The sequence below is a fragment of the Perna viridis genome, chromosome 15 (genome assembly GCF_037379345.1).
Source record: "Perna viridis isolate PV_CMFRI_1.1 ecotype Kerala chromosome 15, ASM3737934v1, whole genome shotgun sequence".
NCBI classification, from domain to species: domain Eukaryota; kingdom Metazoa; phylum Mollusca; class Bivalvia; order Mytilida; family Mytilidae; genus Perna; species Perna viridis.
In genome coordinates, this window is record NC_142459.1 from 19746102 (window position 1) to 19759986 (window position 13885).

Sequence of the window (13885 nt, forward strand, 5' to 3'; positions counted from 1 at the left end):
CACGGGACTGTTGAATAAGAGATCCGCATACATTTGCACAGCTTATGCGGAATATGCGTCTGAAAATTTTTGATTACTACATAAAACCAAAAGATCTAAACTGTCAGAACATTTCGTTGATTCAATTGTAGAGATGATGGAAAATAACGAACTTGAAGAAGAGAAAATTATTAATATTTCGGCAGCTGTAGTAAGGGAGTAAAATGTCAAAATATGGCGAAACATTGTAATCATTGTACAAACATGAAGACTATTTGGCTTCTTTTAATGCACACAACTGGCTTTGTGATCAACATAAAGTAGTAATTGAACTCATAAGATCTTTAACCAATGTAATAATTGACAATTCAAATCATTATTATTAATAAGTAATCAAGGGAACCAAGGTTATAGCGGTAATCCAAAGAATGTAATCCGAAACTTATTAGATTTGAAACGTACTCTTATCATCACAGATGAGGTTTCTGTTGATAAGAGTGTAGTATTTACTGCATCAACACTGTCTCATGTACATTTGTAAATTCAGGGCAGTCGACGAAACTTAGAACTCTATACCAATCGGTTTGCTCAGTTTTGCATCATTCACCTGATTAATTTTATACATATAAAATGAACTTTTACGGGTTTTCACAGTAATGGAGTTTCTATCTGAGCACGCACTTTTCAGTTTTTTTTCACATAAATGAAACTTCTGATAATATATGTCTTCATCTAGTTTTATTACTTAGTAATTTAATATGACAATTTCAAAAAAAAAATATCTTGGATACAAAATATTCCTATCACCTGACCAATAAACAAGGTAAAGAACTTGAAATCACGCCCCTTTTTACCTTACTATTTTTACCAATGAAATAATCCAATCTGAAAAAGTCGTGTGTATTTGAATAAATTTATATAAATTTATCATTGTTATTGTCAAAATATGAAATAATAAGGAATATAACTAATATCTCAATATAGTATAAATATAAGAGCTACAGATAATCATTTTCATGCAAAATCGTTCTTTTGATTATATGATGTTTGAAATGAATGGAATAAACCAGGTATTTGATAGGCTGTATCTTATATCGTAGCAATGGTTGCCATGCTGGTTCACGAATTGTAAGCGGAATTTTCGCCTGTGTATAAACTGTCATCGCTTAGATCATAAAAGGTGAACAAACAATCATAATGCACGATAACAGTATTTGTAAATTATATTGGAATTATAAGTATATTCAATGGACTAGAAGATGATTTAGTTCAACGTTAACACAGACTTCAAGGTTGAGCAATGCAATAAATTCAGAAATGCCAGAGACGTGATGATGTGCAGCAACATTGCGACTACTACGTAGACTGACTTTGCATTCGTTTCCTCCATGTTCTAATGATAAGATATAGAAATGTGATAACTACTACGCTGGCACATACTACTCCAAATCTGAAATATAATCAGGAATATGCTTTATGATCAAGTGTATTGGAAAAGCTAACGTTAATGTGAAAACTGGACTCCGCTAAAATAGTGAGCATGGACCTGTACACTACGATCAAGTGTATTAACCTTAGCATTGTATATTCATGTACTGATTTTTTTTTCAATCCACAAAGAAAGAAATGTTTTCAAACTCGACAGAATATAACACAAAAGTTCGAGTAAAAAAAGTAAATATATATAAATAAATAAATGGAAGCCATAAAAATATTTGATTGTATCAGTTCGATTTAATATTCAAGACATTAATATATGATTTGTTCATTTGTTGAAGATCAGTGCACGAAATTCCAGGCCCCGTGCAGATCCGGGTGTTATAAGAATAGGCCTGCAGCAGCGCTAAGCTTGTCGTAAAAGGCGACTAAATAGTGCTCAGAACCCTAGCCGGGGACTAGGGCGCTCTGCCCACAGAGCAACTGGGATGTGTGCCCCAAGTGGTTTACCAAACCCACGAAATACACGGAAATAGGTACCCCACGAACAATAATAATTTCTCATCGTGTCATTAATATACAATAACAAACAATTAAGTGTACATACATTGAATCAGTTAAAGTTGACCTGCTCAGGTCTTCTTTCCTTCTTTGTCTATTGTCATCTTTATCTGTGAAAGATAAAACAGGTCATCGAACGATACTCGATAACTTATTGGTGTATCATTTTTTTTCTTTTGACGCTTACCAGATGTACTATGAATTCATGTTTTGTTATTATTTTTTACCAGGTTGTTTATAGTATAGCCCCTTGCAGATCCGGGTGTCAAAAGAATTACCCTACCCACCTATTTCTAATGGCAGTAGAAATTTGTCGACCCTATTATCCAAGTGCCCAATCCCATTATTCATATCGTTATTATTTCATATTCATTTTGTCTTTCATTTTTACGTTCATCGTCTGAATAAAGCTGAAATACTGCTGCTCGGACGTTAAACCCCAACAAACAAAACGCACAAACGCTCCTCGCCCGGCTAAAGCTGAAGTATTGCTGCTTGGGCTTTCAACACCAATCAATAAATCATTCACATAGCCACAAAATTGGCGACTCTCGCAAACCATAAAACATGTTGGTTCCAGGTGTTCCTACTTTAAAATTCCGGTTAATCATTCAGTATACGGCATTAGTTGTTGCTTTTTCGTTTTTATTATGTGTTCTTATATTGTTGAGTGACATGTATACAGGTAGCCATAACCATAATTTGCTTTTTTCCATGTCTGGTCTTTTTCCCTGTGTTTTTTATATTTCCTCTAGAGCCTTTGTTGCCTTGTTACTCTTTCCATATTAAATGATAAATGCATGGGTCTTAAAAACATACTGTTTCCGAATCCTTGTAATACCTGTCTCTTGCAAAGACCTAAGAATATCACCTATGGAAGCTCTAGCCATGCATTCCTATTAAATACCATTGTATTGTAACTTTTTCTTGTCATTTCACTAGTAGCCGAATTTTTTATTGAATCGGCCATTTCCTACTTAACATCTACTGAAAACTCTTGAAAAATTTAATGTCAGTAGTTTTAAGGGTCTCAGTGCCTTTTCGCCCCGTGCAGGTCCGGGTGTTAAAAGAATAGGCCTGCAGCAGCGCTAAGCTTGTCGTAAAAGGCGACTAAATAGTGCTCAGAACAATAACCGGGGGCTAGGGCGCTCTGTTCACAGAGCAACTGGGATGTGTGTCCCATGTGGTGGAATGGGGTACCCTTGGCGTGTTACATGCTGGGGTTGTCTGGCTGTAATACGGAAAACCTGACCGCAAACCATAGTGGTGGACCGTGTTTGGAAAGATGCCACGTTTCTCGCACGTTAAAAAATCCTACTGTGGTATTCTCCCGGAGTAGGAACCATAGAGCTTCGCCACAGGAGGCTAAATTGCCCGACCCTACCCACCTCTCCCTATTTTCAGTGGCAATAAAAATTTGTCGACCCCATTGTCCTTGTGTCTCATCCCTTTTTCATTTCATCATCATTTCATGTTCATCGTCTGAATATAGCTGAAATATTGCTGCTCGGACGTTGAACCCCAACAAACAAACAAAACTCAGGGCCTTTTCAGTGGAAATTCAGTATATGTCGTTAAGGATTGTCAAGAGCAATTTCAGTAAATTCAGTAACTTCATTCTACATCGATTCAGTAGTGTTAAACGTGTTCAGACTTGAAAATGCCTAGACATATTGTGTTGTTTTTTAATGTTAATGATATTGTAACCTTTGTATTACAGATCTGGTGCTATTTTTAAAAAGACCTGTAAGGCTTTATTATTGGTAGAGTGGGCGGCTTCTTTTATCTTTGCACGGTTCGGTAGTCACATGTTCGACAAAATCGACAAAACAAAATCGATGTGACGCCATAAATTCATAATGCAAAATAAATTGACATTAAATAATTCAATCCGGACATTTCGAAAAAGTACATGGACATGTACAGTTACGTTTTAATACGTCTAGTTAACGTTTGAAATAAGTCGACATTTTTTTTCAAAATCGAAACCATGATATTGTAATTAACATAAATTACTTATGTCTTAAATGACTGCACATGGAATATTTTAAAAACTATAAGGCATAACAATTAAATTACAATTAAACAAAAACAAAAATAGATAAAATTAATGCTACAAAAAAAACAAAAAAGAAACAGAAAAAAAACAAAAACAAAAACAAAAAAGAAAAAAAATAGAATAAAATAAAAAGAAAAAAACGAAAACAGACAAGCACAAAAACAAAATATTAACAAACAAGTTGTTTATGTAGCTAGCATATGTAACTTCGCATGCATGTACATTATGTATTATTTAATTGGAGGTCAAAGGGAGATAACAAGGCTATTATTTTCTTATACTGAATCACACTGAGCATGCTCTTGTTTCGCACTAACCTCAATCACTGAACATTACTGAACAGCTACTGAACATACTGAATTTACTTTGAAGCGGACTACTGAACACACTGAACGGTATACTTAATACACTGGACACGACCCGCGCAAAACGCACTGAATTTTCACTGAATAACTGAATTATACTGAACGATTGTATGTTAAGTGCATTTTGGCCGTTACAGTAAATATATGGCATACTAGTGTTTGTATTAAATATTTTATCATTGGCACCAGCTAATTGATTTTTTTTTAATTTTTGGGTTAGGGAGTATTTTACCACATGATCCATAAATCAAATAAATTTTCCAATATAAGGGGAATCGAAACTTTCGTCTCCATTAGGCCGACGCATTTAATAAACCGGTAATAGAATTAGTGGTACTATTTGTTCTGGGTAATAAAAAGCAAACCTACTTTCAGGACCAATTTCAAAAGAAACGTCAGCATCAGGAAATGATTACTTTTTTTAACAAAGACCTGTTTACCCTATTTATAGTTAAGGCTATTATTTTTTACCCTAAGCTGTGTAGTTAAATGCTGTTAAGTCTTACATATATTATATCTAAAATTCAATTCCCTGAAAAGAAGTTTTAAAAATGTACCACAAGCGTGCATTTGATACTGTCTTTGTGCATCGGTTTGCGTTTGAAGTCATGACCAGGCCCCAATGCTACAAAACTTTTAAAATATTTAAGACGGAGAATATTATTTACTTCTGTTGTATGGTAATCAGTCTTTGAAATCAATGTCACAGGTATTTTAATGCTTGTTTTGTTTATAACAATACCATGGTCGGCGGATGAGGTGCTTGCTAATAAGAACTTAAAAATACATCTAGGAAACATCCCGCGAAAAAAAGGAATGAATTTCATATTATAACTAAATTGTGTTTTATATTATTACATGTAACCAAGTGTGAAATCGAGAAGACCAAATCGAAGGAAACGTTAGTTCCAACGTTAATTGTTTAACTCAAAACCATAGATTTAAATCTGATAAAACACAGACAAAACACGTTAACAAGGGAACAGATGCACTGGGTCACAAAAGACGTGTTTTACTTCATCAAAAGAAATTGATAATAAATAAAATGTTAAAACAAAATACCAAAATATAGACAATAGTCAAAACAGAAAAAATAAGAAGGAAAGTTGACAAAACAAACCTTAATATTAATAACATTTGGTAGAAAAACCTGTATTTGCAATAGATTGAAATATGAAGGGATATTTTTGTTGCAATTATTGCACGTGATAATTGCACAAGTCTTTTGGAAAATAACATGAATTTTTCATAAAATAAAGAACAGAAAATAATATATTATTGAATGGCAAGAATACGATAAAAACAGATGAAAGGTAAAATCGCTGTCTTCGATCATTATTTTTCACAAAAGATGTCTGAATGACTTCCACATATTCCCTATGATTATTAGTTAAACTGAAATTGTTTTGAACATATAATGAATGTGTTCAAAGACGCGACATAACAATGCATTCACTCCTTCATTCTCATAGATTGTTATCATTGTTAATATCTACCTGTTATTGTAAATGTGATACACGTCTTTCTTAATTGAGAAAGTGTCCATTTACTTTGGTTTATTAAAACAAAATCTCAATCTACATGGATAGCAGCTAAGCATGTCACGTTTACGATTCTAGTTAATTAATATTTCATATAATATTATCAATATAAGATAAGAAATTTGTCAAAGGAAATTGTAACAGATTAATTGACAAGGTGATAGTCATGTAATACAGGTTTACAATAACGTATATGACTGAGGACTAAAAGTTTAGAATAACATGTATGACTGAGGTCTACAAGTTCGTTCACAACAACGTGTATAAGTCTACAAGTTCACAACAACGTGTATGACTGAAGACTACAAGTTTAAAATAACATGTATGACTGACGACTACAAGTGTCCAAAAACGTGTATGACTGAAGACTACAAGTGTCCACCAACGTGTTTGACTGAAGACTAAAAGTTTACAACAACGGGTATAACAGAGCTCTATGGTTCCTAGCCCGGGAAAATACCACAGAAGGGTTTTTTAACGTGCAAGAAACGTGCCATCTTTCCCAACACGTTGCATCACTATGGTTTGCGGTCAGGTTTTCCGTATTATGGCCTGACGACCACAACATAAAACATGCCAGGGTTCTCCCATTCCGCCACCTGGGGCACACACCCTAATTGCTCTGTGGGCAGAGCGCCCTAGTCTCCGGTTAAGATTCTGAGCACTATTTAGTCCCCTTTACGACAAACTTAGCGCTGCTGCAGGCCTACTCTTTTGACACCCAAACTTTGTCGACCCCATTATCCTTGTCTCCCATCCCATATTTCATTTCATCATCACTTCGTGTTCATTTTATCACCCATTTCAATTTCATTGCCTGAATATAGCTGAAATATTGCTGCTCGGGCGTTAAATCCCAACAATCAATCAATCAACGAAAAGAAGAAAAAAAAACGATATAAATGTATATATATAATACAGATAAGAAAGTAAGGAAGTTCATAAAACAATAAAGTTTTTTTAAATTGCCCTTTGCGAAATTTGCAATATTGTAGTAGTATTGTGTTTGATTCTTACATCCAACATTTTACAGTAATCGGCAGTCTTGCACATTATGGTGTTCTGATTGAATGAATGAACCAAACAGACTGCCCGTTAGAAGTACAAAATAATATAAATTTGTAATGATCACGTTTGTTATTCAGAAACAAAATGCTTCTTTAGAATGTGCGTGTAACATTTCTTCCTTTGAAGCCTTATACGAATATTACTAGTTTTTACAATTTTAAAATATAAGTGTTTAGATAACGTCATAATTGTCGTCTAGTTAACTAGAACTTTAAAATTATCTTACTGTCGAGTGAGTATAATTATTGGAACTTCTATGTTCTTATTCCTTGGTAAAATGTAATTTGATATTATCAATATGGAAAATTGATAATTGGTTAAAACAGTATATATTTACATATACATTATGTAAATGTAATTAAATACAGTTTAAATATGAAATAATTAAAAAAAAAACATATTATCTAGTTATGTAATGAATTAAAGAAAAGACCGATGCAATGTTCCTTTTACTACAGTGAAAATAATTCATTATGATGAAAAGGACTGGAAATGAGCATGCTGTTAAATGACGGTTAAATGTCATTCGCAAATCTGTAAGTATTGATTCTTAACTCACTTTTAAAAATATCAGTAAAACGTAATGTTTTCTTGATTCCAATCCTCTTTCCGTCAGAACAGGACATTGGTGTATTGACATCTGAGCTATGGAGGTTTTTTATAACAAGTTCGTAACCTGTTTTTGAAATTCCTCCGTTATACTTATGTCTGCCGGTTGAATTACTTGTAGTGTATATTATCTTTTTTATATGTTTCAAATTGTCCGACCAAATGATCCAATATGAACTTCCGTTGCAACACTTGGCACCTGGACACACCAATTTAAGGCTATCACCATAATTAGCAATTTTACTTTTTATATACCAATCGAGAATGCCTGAAATTTTAAAATAACGTACTGATGTATTTCGTTATAGGACTAAGCACTGTTTATTTTATCAGACATTTCACTCACAAAACAAATGAAAATCCATATTTTCTGGAAAAAAAACAGTGTTTAATCCAAATAATTTCTATCCCTAACTATTCAAAATATATTAATACAATAATATATTTTTGTATACTCTCATTCAGTGAAATCGTCAACTGAAATCTACATCGCAAATGGCGGCATTCCACCGACAACATGACATGGTTGTCAATTTCAATATTCAAGGTATTTGCGGGCTACTGATAACCATTTTCTTTCGAAACTGTTCTGTTGAATATAGAATGCCGAAAATAAATGTAATAAAGCAGATGATACCGTCGTAAGCCTCTAAATGGCTCTATCTTATTGACGAATTAGGAAAGGAAAACTATGACACGTTAAACAAATCAGTTTTCATGGCGCAGACGGATACACCGTAACGATTCACGCGTTCATGATGACGGTCATACAACTTCTGTAGTGATAACTTCGAAATGATAATGTTTACGATTTGTACATGGAATTTACATGTCATCGATAAGGTCGCAAAAGGTGAACAAACAATAATAATACCCGAAAACAAGCATATGCTAATTAGATTGGACAGACGTGGCATAATCTGTTGGTGACAATTGCTTCTATAGAATACAAGTTAGCATCAGCTGGTGTCATTTCATATGTTTGATTAAGTGTTTTGTCGTTATCTTCATCTGACAAATGTTAAAACTTAGCATTGAATTGAGATGAAGTGGCCGTAAAAAGCTATATCTATCATGAAAGCGCTGATTCGTAGTAGACAATGTCAGTTATCGTGCTAATGTTTTGTTTTCACAAGTGAGTGTTTCGGTAAGTGATGTTTACACATGGATTTGTGTGGATCGTACATTATTATAAACATGTATTTGCTTGCACATGCTCATCATATATTCACATATGAGAACCACGCACACGAATGATCATGACATATTTACATATGAGAACCACGCACACACATGATCATCACATATTTGCATACGAGAACCACGCACACACATGATCTTCTTGTATTTACTTACGAGAATAACGCACACACATGATCTGCATATGCTTACATATGGGAACCACGCACACACTTGATTATCACATACGAAAATCATGCACACTCATGCGATTGACACATAGTAGATATATAAAATATGTATGTATCGAACGAAATATCACCGAACTATCACTTAAACAATGTGAACTTCGCAAAATTATTAGTTTATTAAATAGGTACGAAAACCCGTTCGAATGTATAAACTCTAGTTGAAGTATTAAGGTGTACATATGTTTGTAATTCTTAACATATAATATCCACAACATATATTTTTCAGTTTTAAAATGTGCTTTCTACATGGGAAGGGACGACATACGGCATCGATCCTTTTCATAAATTGTTTTACCAGTGGTATGTACGTTTCTTTAAAAAAACTCTAGTTGAAGTATTATGGTGTACATATGTTTGTAATTCTTAACATATAATATCCACAACATTTATTTTTCAGTTTTAAAATGTGCTTCCTACATGGAAAGGGACGACATACGGCATCGATCCTTTTTCATAAATTGTTTTACCAGGGGTATTTACTTTTGTTAGAAAAAAATCTAGTTACATGATTTCATTGAATGACGTTTGATCATTCTGCATTTAAATCTATTTAAGTTTATAGGCAATCGTTGGGTTGAATCATTCCGCAGGTGTAAAAGAATCTCTTTCAATGCAAAATTTATGGTTTATGTAAATGACGTATGATATCCCGAAAAGCTTCAACCAATCAATCTTTTCTGAATCAACTGCATTGTTGGTAAAAAAAAATCCAAAGCGCAAACCAAAATAATTTGACTAGGACAAAGCAAAAATAAATTATTAGTGCGCCCAAATCAGATATTTACCAATCTACTCTAAATTTCTTAGTTCTTGACGCGGTGAATTACTCAAGCTATCTGTCGTATTTCCGTTTTTCTACATAAGTTTTCGATTTTGTTGAAATAGACGAGGTGTGATGTCATAACCTCATATATTATTACCTCTACTGTCGTGGAATGGTAGAAAAACTAGACAATATACTGTCATCAGTAGCCGCTGATTTTTCATCGTGTCTGGCGCCTGTTTCTTCTGTCAAATAATCAATTATCGATTACAAAATCCTTTACAAGTATAAAATAATTGAAAGTATAAACCTATCAGATAAATGTCATATATCACATTATAAAGTAATGGGATAAAAACAATGTGTAAGTAAGGAAAAATCGTGACCCGATGTTTTCTGTACACAATCTAAAGCCCATGAACTTCTCATTGGTCACCAAAAACATTTAGTTGCACCAAAACAAATTCAAATGATCAACTGTATAAAAATTCGATCTTCAAAAATATTTTACCTTATATAAGGTAAATTGTTATTGTTGAAAGACCGAATTCTTATACATTTGACCATTTGTATGTGCATGGACACAAATAATACGTTTCTAAGCGTGATTTGTCGTAAACACATAAATACAGACTGTAAATTGGGATGTTTTACGCCACCTTCCTTTTTTTTCGGAACCAATTTTCGCCCCCAAAATCATGTTTTGTTAAGTCTGTGTGACATTGACCTTTATCCTATTGATCTCAAATTCAGTAAATGTCTTCCTTACCTTATATGCCTTTAAATGTTTATGTTTGTTTGTTTGTTTGTTGGGGTTTAACGTCCGAGCAGCAATATTTCAGCTATATTCAGACGATGAACATGAAATGGATGATAAAATGAAAATGAAATGATAAAAAAAAAGGATGGGTCACAAGGACAATAGGGTCGACAAATTTTGATTGCCACTAGAAAAAGGGGGGTGGGTAAGGTCGGGCAATTTAGCCTCCTGTGGCGGAGCGCAAAGGTTCCTACTCCTATCGAATACCACAGCAGAGTTCTTTAACGTGCGAGGAACGTGGCATCTTTCCCAACACGGTGCACCACTATGGTTTGCGGTCAGGTTTTCCGTATTATAGCCTGACAACCCCAGCATGTAACACGCCAGGGGTACCCCATTCCACCAGCTGGGGCACACATCCCAGTTGCACTGTGGGCAGAGCGCCTAGCCCCCGGCTAGGTTTCTGAGCACTATTTAGTCGCCTTTTACGACAAGCTTAGCGCTGCTGCAGGCCTATTCTTTTAAATGTTTAAGTTTAGTGAAATCATATGAAAGCGTTAAAAAGTTACGTACCGGAAATTTGTGTGTACGGGTTGCGAAAAGCGCGGGAAAAACAATCTCATACGAAATCCAATTACTCAATTTACGATAAGTGTCAGTCCCTGTAAGAATTAGGCAGTAGGTGGGTGATACATGGTATAAAAAACCATCATTTTGATAGTGGAATTGGACTACTTGCACCATTAGAAGCAATGAAAACAGACAAGATATTTCATATCATGTCGGCCCATTGAGTTACAATTTCATTGAAATGCAAAGAAAATGAACATTTCAAGGGCAGATAACTCTGTCAAAAATCTCATTTTTCTAAGATTCTATTGACAAATATCTGAGCAAATCCAATGATGCAGAGATCAAATAATGGTCTTTTCAAATAGGCAAAGCATCCTTGAGTGATGTTATATATTCAGATACATGTACTTAAGGGCTTAAATATAGCTTATCAAAATGTGAAAAAATAAATGGCAAATGATTGACAGTTTGCGTTTATGGAAATTTCTACCTTAGTTATTATTTGTCGACCCTATTATCATTGTGTCCAATACCATTTTTCATGTCATCATCAATTCATGTTCTTTTATCATTTATTTTATGTTCATCGATTGGATATAGCTAAAATATTGCTGTTTGGGCGCTAAACACATATCGGTCAATCCATCATTTGCCACAAGAAACTGATGAATTGTAATTACTGCCATTTCAAAGTAGGGATAGACGAAGGGAGACAGACAAACGGACAGAATTCTTATACATTCACAAACAGACCTGTTTCAAGGAAACAACTAATTAAGTTATTTACAGTCTAATAAAGATTGACATACCTTTAGCGCTTAACCAAACCATACACGTGTTAAATTCTAATGAAGTCCACTCAATACTTTAAAATACATAAACCAATATAGAAACGGACGGACAGATTCGTAAATATTCCATAACAGGCAAGCAAGAAAAAATATTGTAGTTATAAACTATCGAATATATCTTAAACTTTGAACAAAAACTTGTTTTAATTTTTTCTGAAGTTCACTCAACAATAATTTAAAATTTGATTTATTCATTATTTCATTAAGATGTTTAAAATATTTAAACAAAAGATTGTTCATAATTAAATCTAAAAAGAATGACATCGTGAAGTTAATTAAAACCACCCATTGAAGACCATGTGGTTACCTGTAGAAGTTTAATTGTTCTTTGTGTGATTTGAGGTGGATGACTGTCTCAATGGTTATTGTAGTAAATCTCCTATTTCTATATTATACAGTACCTGTATGGGATTAACTACCCATTTTATTGGGTATGTAGCAATGGGGGTGGGGAAATGGGGGATGGGGCAATGGGGCAATGGGTACTGTTGATATGTACGCAAGCAACGTACATATCATATGACAGCAATTAAAATAATTTTTAAACAAGATTGTTTTAGAGTAATTTTTAATTATTACAGGTGTCGCAGTTCATTAACCGGAAGTACATTTTTTATTGATTGTAAATGTTCGGGCTAATACGATTTCTAAACATAAATTATTTTTATCAAAATTTATACTGAAATAATTTTGTGTCAGAGACACTGGTATGGTATGGTTTTAATATTGACAAATGAAACACATTAAGCAATAATAACAAGACCATTAAAAATAATAAAATGTTTATTCCCTTAGCTTTCAATTGGCAGAAATAAGTCGTTCCTCGCAACCTCGAAAAGGATAACAATATTGCCGTTTTTAATATTTTATACAAGAATTTTAGACCATTATTGAAATTAAAACTGTTTACTTCCTAACAAGATGCAGTAATGTGTCATTTTTAAGTAATTGAACTGAAATCAATATGTCCCAGCCAAACATATGATGCTTATTTTGACAATTTTAATGTTTTAAACCCTTACAATCTGCAGAAAAATGTCATTTTTGAGAAATTTGACTGAAATTAATGTGTCAAAGCCACACACAAGATACTTTTTTTGACAATTTTATCATTTTAAACAATAATATAAGACCAGTGAGGATATTTTAAGTATTCGCATTCATTCTATTTGCAAAAAATATCTCATTTTTAATAATTTGGTCTGAAAAATATGTATTACAGACATCAACATAATAATGATATAGGCAATTTTAACATTTTTAACATTCATTTTATATTAATAGGTATATTAAAAGTGTTCGCACACATACACTTTGCCAAAATATGTCATTTTGAAGATTTTTGACTGAAATATGAGTGTCGCAACCATCTACCGGATACAAATATTTCCATTTTTAATATTTTTACTAAAATTTTGGACCATTATTGAAATTAAAATAATTCTCACCCTTACAATCTGCAGAAATATGTCATTTTTGAGAAATGTTATTGAAATAAATGTATCACAGGCCATATATATAGTTTATTTTAACAATTTCAGCATTTTAAACAATTAGTTAAGACCGTTAAGGTAATTTTAAGTGTTGGCACTCATTTACTTTGGAAAAATATCTCATGGTAAACAAAAACATTATCTGTACAACTTTTACATTTTTAAGAACAATTTTAGAAATCAAATTCATTCACAATTTATAAATATATCTATATTTTTAAGAATATTGTGCTTGATTACTTCTCATGCAGCTCGGAATGGCGATAATACATGTAAACAATGTACATATCGGGTGATTTCGGTGTTTCTTGAACCTGCTGGCGAGATTCTAAAATCAATATTGATTGCACAAAACATTTTACATCCTTATCCAGTATATGTGTTTGATAAAACATT

General features: G+C 33.2%; 1 protein-coding gene across 1 annotated transcript; it reads right to left on the reverse strand.

The window, feature by feature from the left end:
- Positions 1–700: 700 nt before the first annotated feature.
- LOC148597377 (uncharacterized) lies at positions 701–12151 on the reverse strand. Its single transcript, XM_088563854.1, has 5 exons — positions 11955–12151; positions 9970–10057; positions 7570–7887; positions 2024–2087; positions 701–1429 (listed from the first exon to the last, which is right to left on the reverse strand). Exons 2-5 carry the CDS (start codon positions 10034–10036, stop codon positions 1336–1338), a joined length of 543 nt encoding a protein of 180 aa, XP_088419980.1. The 5' UTR covers positions 10037–10057; positions 11955–12151; the 3' UTR covers positions 701–1335.
- Between the last annotated feature and the right edge of the window lie 1734 nt (positions 12152–13885).

What these genes read in the sequence shown, in the direction of transcription:
- LOC148597377 (XM_088563854.1), bottom strand. Translation starts at nt 10,036, where the DNA reads ATGAAAAATCAGCGGCTACTGATGACAGTATATTGTCTAGTTTTTCTA. An exon ending in ACCATTCCACGACAGTAGAG is followed by an intron (nt 7,888 to 9,969) that starts GTAATAATATAT and finishes TTAAAATTTCAG; the next exon opens with GCATTCTCGATTGGTATATA. An exon ending in TTTTACTGATATTTTTAAAA is followed by an intron (nt 2,088 to 7,569) that starts GTGAGTTAAGAA and finishes TATCTTTCACAG; the next exon opens with ATAAAGATGACAATAGACAA.